The 20876-nt window shown below is 36.7% G+C and overlaps 1 protein-coding gene across 1 annotated transcript in view; it reads left to right on the forward strand.

Annotated features, from left to right (window-relative positions):
• Positions 1-17355, forward strand: part of ZNF804A (zinc finger protein 804A) — a 353354-nt gene extending 335999 nt beyond the window's left edge. The window contains exons 3-4 of the mRNA XM_005675882.2: positions 11687-11817; positions 13657-17355. Of these exons, the coding sequence (XP_005675939.2) occupies positions 11687-11817; positions 13657-16891 (3366 nt within the window). The 3' untranslated portion in view covers positions 16892-17355. The remainder of the gene's footprint in view (positions 1-11686; positions 11818-13656) is intronic.

Here is a 20876-nt window from a genome sequence, read left to right on the forward strand (position 1 = left end):
CCATTGATTAGGTAATGACTAGAAGGAAATTATACAATGAAGTGTGATACCATTCACTTGAATATCTTAACCTCCCTGCAGAAATACATTTGCTAACATTCTAATAGAACCCAGTGTGTAGTGTCTTCCAAGAGAGATAAATTGATTCAGGAAATAGAGATGGTGATTGAGTTGTAATTCTTTGAAGGTATTACTCTGTATAAGATAGAAAGCATACTTAGATTTTTCAAAAACCATTAAATAGTTCTTGATAGAAACAACTCTCAGGAATTTAAAGGAAATGTTAAGCCTGTGGAAACAGTAATATTGGGCAAAATATTGACTGACTAAGGTATATGAAAATAGGAACAGAAGTATTGAACCAGTTTAAAGGAGTAATGGATTTACGTGTAGTGGAGAAAACACTTAACAAAGCAATTATTATTATTGTTCTAAATACACATTTTATTTGGTAAAAACTAAGTTCATCTTAAAAGATGACATTGAAAACATCAATCTTGGAATGTAGAAACTAGAATGAACTTTAGATATCATCAGCAACTTCATCTGAGGGAACAAATTTCTAAGAATATGAAATTAATTATCCAGTCATACATCTAGTAAGTCAGTATATAAAGCTAAGATTTCATTCAGCTGCAAATGAAAGTAAAATCAGGTAAAGTTGGCTTTTGTTTTTTTTACAAGCTACATAGGTAATCCATCCTAGTATAATACATAATTCAAAGATGCTATTAGGGGACAGGGAGTCTTTTTTATTTTTTGCTTTGCTCTCTTCAGAATCTAGGCCTTCTCTGTCAAGCTGACAGCCTTGCAGCTGAAAAGATGGTTGTTTCTCATCTAAGACTCACAATTACACATGGGTATGAAGTGAATAACATAGTTAAAAAATATATATATATATATTTAAATGAGACTTGTTTTTTAGGTACACGCTCCTCAGAGGCATCTGCTTACAATTCCGTTAATGAGGCTTGTGTCACATGACCACACATTTCAGGGAGGTTGAAATGTTTATTATTTTAATTGAATATCCTCCTGTCCCTCCCCCAACATTGGAATTCACCTAATGAATTAGAAGGACGTAGGATATAATGTAGCTTTCCCTGGTGGCTCAGATGGTAAAGTGTCTGCCTACAATGCAGGAGACCTAGGTTCAATCCCTGGGGAGGGAAGATCTCCTGGAGAAGGAAATGGCAACCCACTCCAGTATTCTTGCCTGGAAAATCCCATGGATGGTGGAACCTGGTAGGCTATAGTCCATGGGTGCCGGGGCCCAGCCCCAGTGGATCCAGGGAATTCGAAGGGTGGACGGCGTTGGCGTGGAAAGACTTGTTTATTTATTGATATAAGATTAGATTAAGAAACTATAGTGTAGTAAGAAGACTAAGTGGAGGAAGAGAGCTGAATAGCTTGGTTTACACGGAAGGCCAATAAAATTCCAGACAAGGAATTTGCACCATCTACGTTGGGCCACCGGCGCCCGCCTGAATATCTAAGGGTGCCTCGCCTTAAGCTCCCTTTCACGCGGGTCTTAACAGCCAGGGCAAGTAAGTAGACCTGGCGAGCCTCCGCGCCCCAGGTGGAAATTCAGCCTGAAATTAAAGTAAATAGCAGAGAGAGGGAAAGGGAGAGAAAAAGAGAGAGAGACACGGGGGGAGCCAGATTCCCAAGAAACCAGGCCGAGAGACTAGCTCGAGAAACTGGTCCCATCCTTTATTGTTCAGAAGGCCTTTTATACTTTTGATAAAACATGGAGATCAATGGGTAACACAAAATTATGTAGCGTTTGCAACCCAGACTCTTTCTGTATATCATTTTGTATACAAAAGGTCTCAGGTGATTTACATTATCTTCTGGCCAAGAGGCTTGTTAACACTTTTTGGCTCTCTTCCTTAATGAATGTTAATTTTGTTTCCCCTGAAGTGTTTTTCTTTAATCTACATCTCCTTAAAGTGCTAAAGTTACATCTCTATAGAACAAAGGCGCAGTGGGTTATAACAAAGAAGGTACTTAACTCAAAGATCTAATGTTGCTAATACCAGGTCTACTACTTGTTTTTCTATATACCAACTATATCTAAAAATAAGGGATATGAAAATTTGGCAGCAAGCATTGACTCAACAAATGAAACTTTTAATCAGTCCTATTCTAAAGATTTTGACTCTTCGGAAGCTCCTACATTCCTAGGATGTTTTAAGCTTCCTGTGCCTCCTGCGGTCAGGAGGCCTCAAACAATCACATGCGCAGCTGTACGAGTCCTGCAGGCAGGCTAGAAAGCCATCAGAGGGGTATTTAGATTGAAACACTCTTTCAAATGCAGAAGACTAAAGCCCTGAATTGACTTTTTCCAGAGAATGTCAGAAGAGTGGAAAAGTAGAGCACAAAAACTGGCAGATTTTTGTTGGGGTACATGCTTAGGAATTTCCAGAGGGGTCCCTGAAGTCTGAGCACGCCTTGCGTATGTCAGCTTCCTTCCTCATGACCTTGTCACGGGCGGGATTCCTCACACTGGCTCCTGGCACATGGGGTCACAGAGAGTCAGACACGACTGAGCAACTTCACTTTCACTTTCAGGATATAATGTGAAGGCAATTTGCATTGTTCACCACAAATATCATATCTAGATACCCATCTTCTGATGAAAACCTGTATTAATCAGGGTTTGCCAGAGAGACAGAGCTAATCTCTCTCTCTCTCTTTAGTCAGTAAGTCACGTTTGACTCTTGTGACCCCATGGACTGTAGCCTGCCAGGCTCCTCTGTCCATGGGATTCTCCAGGCAAGAATACTGGAGTGGGTTGCCATTTCCTTCTCCAGGGGATCTTCCCGACCCAGGAATCGAACCAGGGTCTCTTGCATTGCAGGCAGGTTCTTTACCAACTGAGCTATGAGGGAAGCCAATAGAGCTAATAGAATATGTCTATTTATCTATCAGTCTCTCTCTGTCTGTTCACTTCTTTTGAAGAACTGGCTCACACATTGTGGGAGATGACAAGTCCAAAATCTGCCAGGTTGGAAACCTAAGAAAAAGCTGATGTTGTAGTCTAAAGTCTAAAGGCTCTCTGCAACAGATTGAATGAAGCCCACCCACATTATGGAGAGTAATCTGCTTTACTAGGATTTAAGGAATAAATCTTATTACTTATCTGATTTAAAGTTTATCTCATGTAAAAATGATCTTAGATGAGATTAGTATCTAAAATATACTGATTTAAATGTTAATCTCATCTAAAAAATTTCTTCACAGTGGTGTCTAGCATCTAGTGTGGTATTTGACCAAAAGCTGGGTTCTGTGGCCTAGCCAGCTTGACAAACACAGTTAACTATCTTAAGTCTTTCCCTCATCAATTTGGCACCCATAGATATCTCCTTTAGTTCAGTTCACTCACTCTGTCATATCCAACTTTGCTACCCCATGGAATGCAGCAGACCAGGCTTCTCTATCCATCACCAACTCCTGGAGCTTGCTCAAACTCATGATATCCCCGTGAAAGTGAAAGTGACGTCGCTCAGTCATGTTGGACTCTTTGCGACCCCATGGACTGTAGCCTACCATGCTTCTCCATCCATGGGATTTCCCAGACAAGAGTACTAGAGTGGGTTGCCATTTCCTTCTCCCCTTAAATTATACGTAATGTCTAAACAAAGACAACAATAGGTAATTTGCTTCCTAAAATAAACACATTCTTTATACAACTGAAAATGCACTAATTTTCTCCCCAGAAGAGGATTAAAATTCTTCAGTAATGTTAGCTCTTCTTGCAATCCTGTTAGTTATATACTATGATATAAATTCAATATATCTTATATGTTAACAGAATAAATGAAGAAAGAAAATGTATATATATTTCATAACTAAATGAGGAAGAAATACCCATGACAATTATATTAATTAATATAACTAGTCATGTGATCATAGTTGACATTTATAACTGCTTTATTCCACTATTCATTCCCTTTGCTCTCAACAAGCATCTTAGCTGATCATGGTATTTTCCATGATGAAATGACCCAAACCTTCATTCCTGAGGGGACTGGACCATTACTAGTACTGTCTGAATTGAGTTGTTGTAGTTTTCCATTGACCTTCTTTAATCACAGGGCATGATAACTCTGGGACCCCAAAAGGGAGCTCCTGTATTCCAGACAACTTTCCTCACCACTATTGTGGCTAGTAGTTCATTGTCTCCTTGGTGATCAGGAAAAGCGATCTCACCCAGCACAGTGCCACGCTTCTTTGCAGGTTGATTCAGTATAAAAAGCCCAAAGCAGCAAAGTAAAAAATTTAATTCCAAATTCAATGGAATATTGATGTATCTCCTGGGTGGGATTATTCTCCAATTTGGAACTAAGACTTCTAGGACAGAAAAACATAAGTTTGTGGGTACAGAAATCAAAGATTTTGCTAGTGGACCACTAGGGGCAGTAGTAAGTGATGCCACCTCAGTTTCCACCCCTTGATTTTTGAATCCTTCAGTCCTAGTTATGCAAAAAAAAAAAAAGCAGTATATATTGGACACTAATTCAGAGGACATACAGCCTCTTGGAGAACATTGCTCCAGCCCTGCTAGGTATTGACACCTAGTAATTTAACTCTAGATATAACTGAGCCTTCTAAAAGTCATACCTCCCTTCTTTCAAACCAGCTATTTCAAAACAGTGGGGAACATGGTAAGACCAGTGAATTCTGTGAGCATGGGCCCACTTCCACACTTTTTCTTTCTTTGCTGTGAAGAGAGTTTCTTAATCAGAGCAATGATCACAAATGTGGAGTACCATAATGATGGAAATGGCATTCTGTAGGCCCATAGTTTGCAGTTGCTGTTGTTTTTAATTTTATTTGTTTGTTTGACTGCATTGGGTCCTAGTTGAGGCACACAGGGTCTTCATTGCATTATGTGGCATCTTTTCCTTGGAGCTCACAGACTCTGTACTTGTGATTCACAGGCTTAGTTGCTCTGCAGTATGTGGGATCTTAGTTCCCCAGCCAGGGATTAAACCTGCATACCCTGCATTACAAGGCAGATTCTTAACCACTGGGCAACCAAAGAAGTCCACATAGACTGTAGCTTTGCCAGAAGTGTTACAGGGAAGGTAAGTTCATATCCAGAGTAAATGTCATTGCAGGAAGAGCCAAACTACTGCCTTTTTCTTTTCTTGGAAGGATGCTGCCCAGTGTAATTAACCTGCCACCAGGTAATGGCTGATCACTCCAGGGGACAATGTCATCTTGGGGACTCAGTGTTGATTTCTGTTACCAGCAGAGTGGGCAGAGTGTTAACCAGAGTAGCCCTGGCTCACAGACAGTATGAAGCTGGGGTTCTCAGTCCCACAAACACAGGAAATTAACTCTACCAACAACCTTAGGGAGGTTGTGAGATGATTTTTTTCCAACACAAGTCTCCAGATGAGAAAACATCTTGATCAACAACTTGACTGAGCACAGAACAGGCATATTCATCTACAGAAATATGGAGATAATAATGCATGCCATTTATAGCTGTTAAATTTGTGGTAATTTTTTAAACAGAAATAGAGAATAAGCCTGATAAAAAACCTTCCCTAATCATTCTATTTGAAATTGTGGCCTCATGGACTGTAGCCTGCCAGGCTCCTCTGTCCATGGGAATTCTTCAGGCAAGAATACTAGTTGCCATGCCCTCCTCTAGGGGATCTTCCCAACCCAGGGATCGGATGCAGGTCTCTCCCATTGCATGGTGATTTTTTACCATCTGAGCCACCTGGGAAGCCCTTACTTCCTACACCCTCAGCTTAAATTCATTTCATCCATAGCACTTTTCACTATCTACTGTACTTTACAACTGACTTATTTATAAATTTTAATGTACGTATCTCTCAACTATGACAAAAAATTCATGCATTGAACAGAGCTTTTATCCTCCTTTGTCACAGATATATCAACAGTGTTTAGAATAACAGCTGACAGGTAATGGGCATTCAAGAAGTATTTGCTGAAAGATAAATGAATATTTGCAATATATCCCAATGAACCTGACCTAAAGAGTTAGGCATCTTGAATAACATATTGTAGAATAAACATAGGAGATAAATCATATGAAATTTTCCCGGAAATCCTGATTCCAGTCCGGTTCTACCACTTGCACACAACTGTGAACATGTCTAAAATTTGCTTGACTTTAGTTTTGTCCTCTCTAAATATGGATAATAAGGCTAGCTCTGTTTGCTTTCATGCTTATTTCCAAAGTAATGTATATAACACTGTGTAATAAATTTTAAGGAATAGTATTCATTTTAAATGAAGAAATGCAGGTGGCTGATATGTATGTAAAAATATTGCCACTTCCTAGTAAGCAAATGAATTATAGCAAAACATTAAATCATATATCACTTATTGACTGTCAATAAGTATATCATAATATATATAATATATCACTTATTGTCTGTCATCCCTCTAAATTAAACAAATTTTGAGGGATGCTGCCCAGTATTGGATAAGGTATATATTCTCATATACTGTTGGGAGCAGTACAATGATGGTATAAGGCTATGTACAGTGGTTTGGAAAATCTCAAAAAGTGCATTTTGATCTTTTATTTTAGTGTTTCTTGTAGGAACCTGTCTTTTGGGTGTAATTAGACAGGTGTACACAATATACATATAAGAGTGTTCATGAAAGTTTGGTTTGCAATTGTAAAACAATGTAGTTTATCTAAATGTTTGCACAGAAACTGATGAGTCTTTTAAGTGCTATTTTTCTCTCTCTTGCTTTTTCTCTGTTTCTCACATTGACTAAACCTTTGCCACTCTCTAAACACCATCACTAACTTGAGGCCAGGATTGTTATAACTTTCCCAACCATCCAACTCCATGGGTTTTCCTGAGACCATATCTGAGGATTAATGACCTTGTGTTGCCCTTGTGACATTCTGTTCCTCTATAGACTAAGAGAAGTAAATCAGTGGGAAAGTAGAATAAAGCCTCTGAGATGGTATTATAACCAAAGAATATTGATTTCTGTTTTTTCTTTCTTTAGTGCATATTTTCAAAGTATATGTTGAATTATATGTGAGCATACATTACAATTTGTTTTGCAATGTAGTAGACAGACCACATCCACCCACCAGTTCCTTTTAACATACTTTTAATTTTCTAATTCTTGCTGACTGTCATTCCTGTCTTGACATTAATCACCAAGAATTTTTTAGGAGTGATTCTCAATAAATTGTTGAGGAAGCTTTTGAAATAACATTGATATTTCCATAAGCCTCACTGGTATAATCTTGTATATTCCTTTGTGTGGAACTTAAGTTTTCTTTCCATTTGTCATTCTCAGAAGAATTCACTTGGTTTCTATTTTTTTACCTTTCAAAATTACTCATAGTTATAAAATATTATGTAGGACTTTATTTTGCTGCAGAAAAATGCAAGAAAGGCTATACAGACTGATAAATTCTATCCTAAAACTGACCAAAGTATTTGGCCAGACCTATAACCTCTGCAGTTTCCCAGTTGGCTCAGTGGTGAAGTAATCTGCCTGCCAATGCAGAAGATGGATGAGACTCCAAGCTGATCTCTGGTCATGAAGATCCCCTGCAGAAGGAAACGACAACCCACTCCTAGTATTCTTTCCCAGAGAATCCTGTGGACAGAGGAACCTGGCAGGCTACAGTCCATAGGGTCAGAAAGAGTCAGACATGATTGAGCACACACAGCATATATAACCTCTACAACTAAGTAGTCCCTAAATATTAGTCAAGTTTATTTACCTTGATATTAGGAAGTCTATCACCGAGATAAGAAAAATTTTATGTATATAGAAGGAGATTGAGATCAATAGAAACACTTGAATGTAATTTGGTGGATCCAACCAGTCCTTCCTAAAGGAAATCAGTCCTGAATATTCATTGGAAAAACTGATGCTGATGCTGAAACTCCAATATTTTGGCCACCTGATGTGAAGAGCTGACTCATTTGAAAAGAACCTGATGCTGGGAAAGATTGAAGGCAGGAGAAGAAGGGGACGACAGAGGATGAGATGGTTGGGTGGCATCACCGACTCAATGGACATGAGTTTGAGCAAGCTAGGAAGTTGGTGATGGACAGGGTGGCCTGGCATGCTGCAGTCCATGGGGTCGCAAAGATTCAAACATACTGAGTGACTGAACTGAACTGAACTGACAACCTCTGCAATACAAAAACAACATTTGCATTCTTCTCTAAATCATCATTTAGGAGCTGATTCTGCCATGTCAATCACTCAGTTATTTCACAGCTATACCACAACTGTTTTGGCATTTGAAAATTGACAGACTCCTTGATACTTAATTATTATATCAGTAGAAATGGATTAAGTAAAATCATAATGGTTAATTTGAAACTGTAAACAATGGATTCCTAGCAATTTCATATATTTGCTTTAGAAAAGCTTTACTTTTTGTTACAAGCATTATACTTTTAACTTGCATATATATATATACATATATAACATATATAACAGAAATTAACATTTATTCTAAAAATTTTATTAAAAATAGTCATCTATTTTTATTAATTGTATCAGCTTCCTGGAGGATCTAGTAGGAAAAATTATGTCTGATTGCTAAAATATTGCTATAAATAAATAGAACTTTAAAACTTTGAATGTTAGTTGTTAGTTCTTTCATTGATATTGCAGCATTCTTGCTCTATTTCACTTGGCACTTTGATTTTTAAAATGTTTATTTTAGAGAATTTATCTTCTGTTTTCTTCAAATTCTCTCTTAGCACCCTCCTCCTAACCCAAACCCTCTCTTGATTGACTGTCTGTTTGTTAAAATGGCAGGTGTTATTTCTCAGTAAAGGTAATGCATATCCTTCAGGTCATTCAATTATGCATACCCAATAAATCACTAATTCTACTTTTTTCTCTCCACTGCAACTCCTTTAGAAAAGGTTTTTAATGTTTTTAGCTGGTTCATTGTAAAATTCTATTTATTGGTCACTTTGCCTTTAATTTTACTCCATGGCAAAATTTCATGCATACCAATGCCAAAAGAATCTTAATAAAATGAAAATTGTATCATGGCAAAACAAAATAAAAATAAAATCCTATTGTGACATTGAATTGTTTAAACTCCCCTTAATGTTTTCTATAGTCACATTAAGTCATATGTTAGACAGGGTGTCCCAGGAAATGGTTGGACCTTATAATTCATTAAGTCTTGCTACTTCCACAGATACAATCTGCTGTAGCCATGCTTCTTTAAATCATGCATTTTTTCAGAATCTGCATGCTCTTATTCTGTGTTATACAAAACTGTTTTATTTCCCCTGAAATATCCTCCCACTTCCAACATTCAACCCTTCTTCTTCATTTTTTTACATCCTTTAAAACCCAGATCAGGTGTGGCTTTTCTCAGGAGCCTGACCAGGGATTTTGGATGCACCCCTGTACTGTCTTCATAGGTCACAAAAAGATTTCCTCAACCACTGATTGCCATTATCTTTTCCTGTGTGCCTTTTCTCCCTAGTTTTGTGAAACGTATGTAAATATACACTCACTTGTCCACACATACAGTCACAGACATACACAGACACTAACACACCAGATAAAGGTAAAAACATATCTTTTACCTTTTTAAAAATATCCTAGCTTATTTAACAGAGTAACCACGGCTGATGATCAATAAGTTGTTGAATGAATTTTGATTTGACCTCAAGATTTTAGGAGACAGAGATAACCAAGACCATGAACATTTAAAATTTAGAATTAAAACTTTCTTGCCCTATTATACTCTAATTCTACATATTTTCAAAAACAATAAATGGTTGAATATGTGTTATAAAATTGCAGCTACTTTTGTTATATCAATGTGATAATATATCAAAATTTTACTTTTATGAATGGCACTCCACTCCAGTACCCTTACCTGGAAAATCCCATGAACGGGGGAGACCGGTAGGCTGCAGTCCATGGGGTCGCTAGGAGTCGGACTCGACTGAACGACTTCACTTTCGCTTTTCACTCATTGGAGAAGGAAATGGCAACCCACTCCAGTGTTCTTGCCTGGAGAACCCCAGGGACGGTGGAGCCTGGTGGGCTGCCGTTTATGGGGTCGCAGAGTCGGATGCGACCGAAGTGATGCAGCAGCAGCAGCTGCAGCACAAGTTAGACATTTATGTCATGGTCTTTATTTTATTTAAATTCAGCTCTAAATAAACTCCTTCACAAATATGTCAATGCAAATTATCTCAAAAGTTTTTGTTCAATCACTTCATGGAAATGTGATTAGTATATGCTTTATTCTCTTAAATTCCTATTTTAAGACTCTGATGTGTCATGATGGCATAACATGAATTCCACAGGAAAATACAGCACTTAAAAAAAATTTTTTTTAAGTTTTTAATGGCTGTATACTGTTTCTGTGAAAGACTATAGTGAAAATATCTGAGGCATGGGACCGCTTTGGTATCTCTTAAATAATGCCACATACATGGCTATTTATCAGTTCTATTCAACTTGACATGTTATTTTTCTGTCCTTCAATCCCAATCCTCAGCTCCTTTAATAAGGATGAAACGTAAGCTCAATGTAAAAAGAATTTTCACAATAATACTGTTAATTTTCTTCCTAGATCTTGAGGTATTTGAGAAATATTCCTGATATTTGAGGGATGGGATTATTTTAAATCACATTATTAGTGGGAATTTGCCTTGTAGATTCACGTAAGACATTTACTCTTCTTAGAAAATAAGAAAAAGATCAGATACCTTTCTAATATAGAGCATACCAGCAGAAATAGAGATACAGACATAGAGAACAAATGTAAGATGCCAAGAAGGGAAGGAGGGGTGGGATGAATTGGGAGATTGGAATTGATATATATACATTGCTATGTATAAAAAGATAACTAAAGAGAACCTATCATATAGCACAAGAAACTACTTACTGCTCTTTGGTGACCTAAATAGGAAGGAAATCCAAAAAAGAGGGGATATATGTATACAAATGGCTGATTAATTTTCCTGCACAGTAGAAAGTGACACAATATTATAAAGCAACTGTACTCTAATACAAATCTTAAAATGATGGAATTTATTACACATAACTAAAATACACAAGCTAATTGGATTTGTTTTAAAATATTAGTTAGTTTTTTGTTTTTGTTTTTTTTTTTTAAGACTCTAACAGCTTCCCAGATGGTGCTAGTGGTAAAGAACTTGCCTGCCAATGCAGGAGTCGTAAGAGATACAGGTTCAATTCCTGAGTTGAGACGATCCCCTGGAGGAAAATATGGCAACCCACTCTAGTATTCCTGCTTGGAGAAGCCCATGAACAGAGGAACCTGGGGGACTACAGTCCATAGGGTGGCACAGAGTCGGACACGACTAAAATGACTTAGCACACATACATGCACAAGACTCCAACACTTCATCTGAATTAGGCAGGGAACCTTGGCAGGAAACAATCAATAAGCAAAGATAAACTTTCCAGTTTACTAAGGCATAGGTATACCTTTTAATACCATGTAATGATGTGTTTTGGCACTTTTTTTACAAGCCAAAAATGCAAGAACATATCTTGTTAGAAGTAGATTGTCACAAATGCTGTACTTTCCTTAGATGAGATCAAAGATGATGCATTAGAAAATTTCAATAACAATAATAGTGACTTTGACATTACTATAGACTCAAATGCTATTAATCATTTTCATATTTTTTAATAGAGGCTCAAAGAACTGAAACAAAGGGAATTTGCTCGAAATGTAGCATCTAAATCCAGGAAAGATGAAAGAAAACAGGAAAAGGCACTCCAACGCCTGCACAAGCTGGCTGAGCTAAGAAAGGAAACTGTATGGTGAGTGTGCAGTAAAATGTTTTCTTAAAATATGATGGCAAAAAAGGAAATGAATAAAGGACACAAATATATTTATTTCTGTACCCAGAATAAGACAATCACATTTTCATAACTTTCTGTGTCCTGTGAACAGTAAACTGAATTTGAGATTTAGGCAAACACCTGTTTCATGTACATTTCAATAATAAGCCAAATTGCTGCAACTTTAGTTTCTAAAAATTAATTTTACATCATTAATCAAGTTATATTAATAGAAAGCCATTCTATCTCAGTGAAATTCAAAACATTTGATTGAAGAAAAGATTTAAGCACCATCTCATAGCCTTGTTATAAGTAGAGTTCTAAGAGGAAGTAATTTTTTAATTGAAAATTTAGAGAACTTTTATTTGAAATGATCTTTAAGAATACATATGGAAGGAGAAAGAGAAATAGTGTTAGGGAATAATGACATATCAAAACATTGTTTTGATATTTGAGGGGTGGGATTATTTTAAGTCACAGTATTAGTGGGAATTTGCCTTGTAGATTCATGTAAGACATTTACTCTTCTTGATTTTAAAAGTCAAAGTAAAGTGTAAATATATCTGGAATCCTATAGTGAACTGTTAAAACCAAACATAACTGCTATTCAATTATACCAACCAGGTATTTTTATTCTGTGCAGCGAAAAATGAAAAATTATACAAGTGCAAGTTTACATTTCAGACTATTAAAGTACCTATGTAATTTAATGTCCTATAAGTAGCCTTTGCAAATGTAAAGCATAGTATTTTAAGAGAAATAGACTTGATAATAAGACATGTACAGAAGAAGCAAAACTTCTTATCTAAGTTACTTTTCTTAGCATACAGTACATATTTTACCTTACATACACGCATACATTTTTCCCAATAATTTGGTGCCTCTAATGAGATGCAAATTAAGAATTAGTGGTGTTTCTTTCTGTCATACAAGACAATGAACCAGTACATTGTGTTAAACTTTAAAGAAACAATTTGATTAAAAAATTTGAGACCATTTATTGCCTCTCAGAAACTGACATTTAAAGAAACAATTTGATTAAAAAATTTGAGACCATTTATTGCCTCTCAGAAACTGACATTTTAGAAAAGCAGGGGAAAATCTGCACAGCATGATTCTCTTTGGGCAAAGATGATATTTAGTTAGTTCTTTATGTGCTGGACAGTATAGTTCTTTTTTATAAAAACTCACTATTTATGGTATCCTGTGATGCCAAATAAATGGAAAACACAACCTATATTTATTCTGTATAATGGTATAATGAATAACTTCAGGATAATTTTTAAATATTAAGAATGGCAATTCCAAAAGACTTAAAGCTCTCATTGAGCATATCACCGAGTCTTGATAGACACTCGATGAGCATTGGTTGAATTGTTGAAACTGAATTCCCAGTCTTGTTTACATCATGACTGAGAGTTTTTGTTTTAACTTCCTTCATATTCTCCATATAGGACCAATGATATTAAGTAGTTGTAAATTAAAAGTATTTCTTAAGAGAATTATATATTACAAAGTGTCACTGATGGGGATAAAGAAACATTTTTATTCTGGAAACACTGGCTAAACGTCTTTGACCATTGCTGTTAGTAGCTGTAAAAGTAACTTCAAGAGATCATCTCCAAATGATCCCAATCAATATCCAATAACTAAATTAAATTGCGATACTATGGAAGTCAATTGCACTACATGAATGTAATTATCTTACAAAGATTTAAGAACTTGAAAGAAATCTTATGATGACATTTCTAAGATGTAAATGCTTGTTTTTCCTCAAAAGTGTCTTATCTGAAAACATATTTTTGTTTCTTTCTGTAGCGCTCCTGGAAGCGGTCCTATGTTCAAGTCAACGACTGTTACTGTGAGAGAAAATTGTAATGAAATTTCCCAAAGAGCTGTTGTGGATTCAGTTAATAACCAGGAAGATTTTAAATGCACTTTGATTCATAGCCAAGAGAAGGCTAAAGATGCTACCACTCTTGCTGCAGATCCAGAAAACACAAAGAGTTATATGGCCAAAAATAACCAACTTGAAGATCAAGCCCAGGGGATTCACAGACACAAAATTGGCTTTTCTTTTGCATTTCCAAAGAAAGCATCCGTGAAACTGGAGTCCTCAGCCGCAGCCTTCTCTGAATACAATGATGATGCCTCTGCAGAAAAAGGATTTAGCAGAAAGAGTAGATTTGTCCCGGGTGCTTGTCATCTTCAACTATCTTCACCAACAGATGTGTTTTTGAATTCCGTGGAGAAAGCAAACTCTTTGCATCCACCAGAGGGAATGTGCACTGACAAAGAAACTACTCAAACTCAAGTGATGAGAGAAGTTTCTAGTGAAAAAGATCCATTATTATTACCTCCATTTTGCCAGTTTCAGCTCCCTTCATCATCTGATGCAGATAATTGTCAAATTTCAGTCCCTTCAGCAGATCAGATTTCACCAGAAGATATTCTTATTAATGAAGACATACCTATAAATGGTAACACTTCTGAATTGCTGGGAAATAAATCCATAGTTCTTGATATGGCTAATGACAACGTGTCTTTGCAGGCTACCATCAAGGAAACTGTTAAGGGCAATGTGACATCCACGATTGAAGTTGAAAATGAAAATCACGGTCTGGACGTGTTGACCCCTGTAAATTCTGAAGAGGATAATATAACCTTACATAAAAAAAAAGATTTATATAAAAGACCATGTGAGCCATTTATACCCGTACTTAACAAAGATGGATCCACAGTTCTTCAGTGGCCATCAGAAATGCTGACATATACCACCACTCAACCATCAATTTCCTATAGCTGTAATCCTCTCTGTTTTGATTTCAAGTCCACAAAATTAAACAACAAGCTAGATAAAAATAAACTGCCCTTAAGTGATCTTTCTTCTCAGCAGAAGGGAGAAGAAATTTACAAGAACCCAGTTTTGGATTGCAAGGATACATCTATGGCAGGATTCACTGATTATGAAATTGGAGGTAGCACCAATGGACATACCCAAGTCATTTCTCATTTGACTGATGATACTGTCTCCAATAGCTGTGATTCTGGAAAAAATGAGAGTATGGGTCAGAGGTATAAAAATATTTCCTGTAGGATCAGAAAAACAAAAAAATATACTTTTACTAAAAATCAGATAAAGCCAGATGCTCTAGATGGGAAATACAGCAAAATAAGATTGAAAAATACTCATGAATGCTGGTTCCATAAAAGTAGAAGAAAGAAAAAAAGAAAGTTATGTCACCATAATTATGGAGAGAAAACCAAAGAATCAGAAACTCGTTTCAAAATGGAAACAGAAAATAGTTACACTGATACAACTAGGAAAAATCTACTGGAAACAATTTCAGAAAAACAGTATTTAGCTGCAGAACAACTATTGGACTCACAGCAATTACCTGATAAAAGGCCCAAATCTACATCCATATGCTTCAGTGAAAATGAAGAAACGTGTAAAACCTGGAATACTAAATACAATAATATCATCCGTTCTGAAAACTACTGTAAAAACAGCTCAGTTGTCTTAAATGGACAATCCAATTCAGCAATGATACATTCTGCAAAACGTAATTTAACATATTCCAGAACATACTGTAGTTGGAAAGCTAAAATGTCCAGCTGTAGTCATGATCACAGATGCCTAGTTCTTCAGAATGAAATGAAATGCATGAATCAGAGCCAGGCTGTTAAAAGAGGCTATAATTCTCTCATTAATGAATCAGAAAGATGCCATCGAAAACGTAGACAACATTCATATTCTTATTCTTCAGACGAAAGTTTAAATCGACAAAATTATCTACCAGAAGAATTCTTGAGGTCACGTCGTGCTTCTGCTCCTTGCAAACCTAAGAGGAAACAGAGGAGAAAAAGAAATCGATTCCACATGGGTTTTGAAGCTTTGGAACTCAAAGAGAAAACAGATTATCCCAAGAAAGTCAATTCTTCCTTACATCACCAGGGTAAAATAATAAGTGAAGACGGAAAAGAGGAAGTAAAGGCACAGGAAACTGCAGACGTCAAAAGGTACTCAGAACAACTAGACCAAGTAGAAAATAAACTGGCTTTGCCCACCAGCAGCCCTCTTCCTTCTGAAACCAATGATGAAACTAAGCAAATTGTAATGGAGACCACTTCTGGTGAACTGTCAGAGATTTCCAGTGAACCCACCACATCAGCCTATACAGTTAGTGCCCCAGCAAAAGGAGAAATAGACAGTACCTTGCTTGAACACAAAGAAAGAAGTGAGGATACAAATGTCAGTGAAAAGCAAATTCCTTTCAAGGTGCCTAATGTTGAAAGGAACTTTAGACAGTCACAACCTAAATCATACCTTTGTCATTATGAACTGGCTGAAGCCCTTCCACAAGGCAAGATGAATGAGGCATCAGCAGAGTGGCTGTGTTTTAATTCAGGAATCCTTAATGCACAACCACCATTGCCATTCAAAGACGCACATGTCAGTGGCCATACCTTTGTAACAACAGAGCAGATCCTGGCTCCACTAGCTTTACCAGAACAGGCATTATTGATTCCGATAGAAAACCATGACAAGTTCAAAACTCTACCATGTGAAGTATACCAGCACATCATACCACCAAACATGCTGGCCAACAAGGTCAAGTTCACTTCTCCTCCAGCCGCCCTCGCACCCCCCAGCACACCTTTGCAGCCTTTGCCTTTGCAGCAGCCCCTGTGCTCTACCTCTGTCACTACTATCCACCACACTGTTTTACAACAGCATGCAGCAGCTGCTGCAGCCGCAGCCGCAGCGGCAGCTGCAGGAACCTTCAAAGTGCTTCAACCACACCAACAGTTTCTGTCCCAGGTCCCAGCTCTCGCCAGAACATCATTACCTCAGATCTCAGTAGGACCAATAGGCCCGAGGCTTTGTCCTGGGAGTCAGCCAACTTTTGTTGCTCCTCCTCAGGTGCCAATCATTCCAGCTTCAGTCCTTCATCCCAGCCATCTTGCTTTCCCACCTTTGCCCCATGCCCTCTTCCCTTCGCTGCTCTCCCCGCACCCTACAGTCATCCCACTGCAGCCCCTATTCTAGTCATCACCATGAGAGGGAAAGAAAATATCCATGTGAAAACTACTGCCATATGTGTTAATGCTCATTAAGTGGATAATAGCCTATTTAAATGGTGGAAATAAACTAGCGAAAATATGGCTTCATTGATATGAAATCACTTACTATAAGTGTAATGATGCAAATAAATTCTTAAGCTTCTGATATATAATATTATTAAGGCACTGAATAGTTTGAAAATCAATATAATCTATGCTGTATATCAAAATGATGTCTTAAGAGTATGTATAATGTATATAAAATATATTTATAGTACTATAATTTATGTTGTAAAGTATGCCCTTCATTTTTTTTAATCTTTGTGTATTTGCACCTATTTAATGTTTAGACAAAGCTGATGGCACTATGTTTTGTACCATGTTCCCTGAAACTGTAAATTCAGTGAAAAATATCTCTTGCAATAAATTTTTGTTAAATATTTAAGTAAATCAAACGCTTGTTTTTAGTTGGTTTTCACTGGGGATTGTATAATAACAATAGATTTCGAGTTTATATTGCTTCCTCTGTTTATTGACATCTCTGAACCTTAGAGGCTCAGCAAAGCATCTTTGCCAGTCTATCGGTACTTATACTACAATACTGTCTTTCAGAGTAAGTATAACAAGTCTTTTTGCTTTTCCGTTTTTCATAATGTTGCATATACTCAGAGTTTACTATATTTCATGAACGCTTGAACTATATAATGAGCCATGGAAATTCTTGTTAAAGTAATGTTAGTATTTGGTGGAGTGGAAGCAAATAACTACAATATGCAAAGCATTTAGTATTCTTCCCGGGACTAGAAAACAGTACTAGTAGATAAGACATAGCAAGTAACCAATATAAGTTCTTATGACATTTTTGTATGTCGAAAATTACCAAATGTATTGTGTTTATTTTTAATTATTGCAGGAAATATACATATATAAGAATGTTGGCATGGATTAAGGAATAAGTTTAATTAATCACTAACCATTATATAACATCTTGCGAAGAATGGCATAAACACAACCTGGATATATTCTTAACTGAGAATCTGGAAGTGGGAAAAGAAGTAAATAAATAGCTTTTCCTTCTGCAAATCTTTCTAGTAGACATGTTTCCATCATATTTCCGGAACAATTAGAAAGTCTTCTCATTACCCTTCCAGATTCTGTTCTATTTTTAATGACCTCTGCATTTTCATTCATTTAAATGCTGCTTCTATGTGTACTCAAGAATATAATTATTTAATAGAAAAGTAGAGAATATCACACTTCCCATGACAGTTTTCTAATGTGTACATGCCCCAGTGCATGCCACTTGTTAAGACAAATTCTACTTGCCTGATAGAGAAAATTCAACTCACTAAGGGCAAACAATGAAGGATTATGGTAGCCTAGCAATAGCAATGAATCCAAGGAAAAGAGAGACCAAATGAGTCCATTTAAAGGGAGCGCAACTTTTAAGTGATCCTGCACTGAAGAAACGCTATTTCATAAGTTCTCTATAAGAAGTGGGTTACCATAAAAATATTTAGTGCAAGCATATATTGCCATAGCAGATTAATATACTGAATTCTACTTTAGAGAAAAAAGAGAGAAAAAAAAATCTGTTGTCTACTTCCTTTATTATGTGCACTAATAATCATTAATTTAAAGGTTTTGCTGCAAAATGGTTGTGAAAGATTGTGTGATTGACAAGTATGAATGAAAAATAATGAGAAAAAATTTTATTTCAAACACTCTAAGATAACATGTTCTAAAAATGATAATTAAAATTGGAATGGGTGTTTTTTCCCCAAGCAAAATATCTGAAACTATTTTTGAAGATAATATATTAAGAGATGGGAATATCTACTGAGGAATGCTGACCCAGTTTGTTTTTAATAACAGAGCAGAATTGTTGCTTCTGCTGTTTAAAATCAAACCAAGTGTTTCAATTCAAAATATGCAGATTTTCCCTTTCTTTCTGTCATCTTTTGACAATCATCCCACACATTCACCTCTTACCTTTTGTTCTTATTCTTTAGTTATTTTTCCCCCTGATTTTTTCCTTCTTTATGTCACTATATAAATCATTTGTATTTGTGTGGGTATCCTGTGCTTCTTTCTCCATTATCACCCTTTTAGTTTGTCTTCAATTCTGTTGCTCACTTGCATTTATTTTTGTTAAATAACACATTTAGGTAGTCTGACTTTAGTTGTTGTAGCAGAATATATGTTTAGTTTCTATATAATAGATATTTCTAGAAAGTTTGATGAGGAATGTTCTCACTTAAGACTAATTGAAACTCACCTTGGTAGACAAACTGCTTTGTTTTCATGGATACCAGTGACTGAACGACAAACAAATGTTAGCTGAGTATGTTGAAGCCATTCTCACTACTAAGAAGTCATTTAGATACTTGATATCTTTGATAAGATATTGCTTATATAGTCTGGGCATCTGTTATACTCTCAGGACTCAAAATGACACACTTGTTCGTCTGTTCTGATAACACCAACTCCAAAATAAAGGGACTTATAAGCCAACTGAAGATTAGTCATTAGTAGGGCAATTACACAGGTTTGTCAGCATGGACTTGTCAAGCAATGAAGCTATGAGAGGATTACCAGTCAAGTACATATTAGTAGTGGCAAGAGTCAGGCCAGTATAGCAGCATTATTCTGGGAGTAGGTTTGGGCACTGTCTGATGGCTTGTCCATAAATCCTGGAGCTAAAATACCAGTCCCATCCAGGTATAAATTACTTTACATTCTATCTGATTGGGAAATTTTATTCTAACACCATCTCTTTTCATTTCATGCAAGATGAAATGTTTTCATTTCACGCAAGGAACATTTCATGCAAAGATGGGCACAATTAAGAACAGAAATTGTATGAACCTAAAAGAAGCAGAAGATATTAAGAAGAGGTGGCAAGAATACACAGAAGAACTATACAAAAAAGATCTTCATGACCCAGATAACCATAATGGTGTGTTCACTCACCTAGAGCAAGACATCCTGGAATGAGAAGGCAACTGTGCCTTAGGAAGCATCACTATGAACTAAGCTAGTGAAGGTAATGGAATTCCAGTCGAGGTATTTCAAATCCTAAAGGATGATGCTGTGAGAGTGCTGCACTCAATGTGCCAGCAAATTTGGAAAACTCAGCAGGGGCCTTAGGACTGGAAAAGGTCAGTTTTCATTCCAATCGCAAAGAAAGGCAATGCCAAAGAGTGCTCAAACTATCATAAAATTGCACTCATCTCACACGCTGGCAAAGTAATACTCAAAACTCTCCAAGCCAGGCTTCACCAGTACTTGAACTATGAACTTCTACATGTTCAAGCTGGATTTAGAAAAGGCAGAGGAACCAGAGATCAAATTCCCAACATCCATTGGGTCATCGAAAAAGCACAAGAGTTCCAGAAAACCGTCTACTTCTCTTTTATTGACTACACCAAAGGCTTTGACTGTGTGGATCACAACAAACTATAGAAAATTCTTAAAGAGGAGATGGAAATACCAGACCACATGACCTGTCTCTTCAGAAATCTGTATGCAGACCAAGAAGCAACAGTTAGAACTGGACATGGAACAACAGACCAGTTCCAAATTGGGGAAGGAGTTCATCAAGGCAGTATATTGTCACCGTGTTTATTTAGCTTATATGCAGAATACATCATGCAAAATGGTAGGCTGGATGAAACACAACCTGGAATCAACACTGCCAGAAGCAATATGAATAACCTCAGATATGCAGATGACACCACCCTTAGAGCAGAAAGCAAAGAAGAGCTAGAGAGACTCTTAGTGAAATTGAAAGACGAGAGTGAAAAAGTTGGATTAAAACTCAATAGTCAGAAAACTAAGATCATGGCATCTGGTCCCATCACTTCATTGCAAATAGTTGGGGAAACAATGGAAACAGTGACAGACTTTATTTTGGGGGACTCCAAATTCACTGCAGATGGTGACTATAGCCATGACATTAAAATATGCTT

This window comes from Capra hircus, chromosome 2 (assembly GCF_001704415.2).
Source record: "Capra hircus breed San Clemente chromosome 2, ASM170441v1, whole genome shotgun sequence".
NCBI lineage: Eukaryota > Metazoa > Chordata > Mammalia > Artiodactyla > Bovidae > Capra > Capra hircus.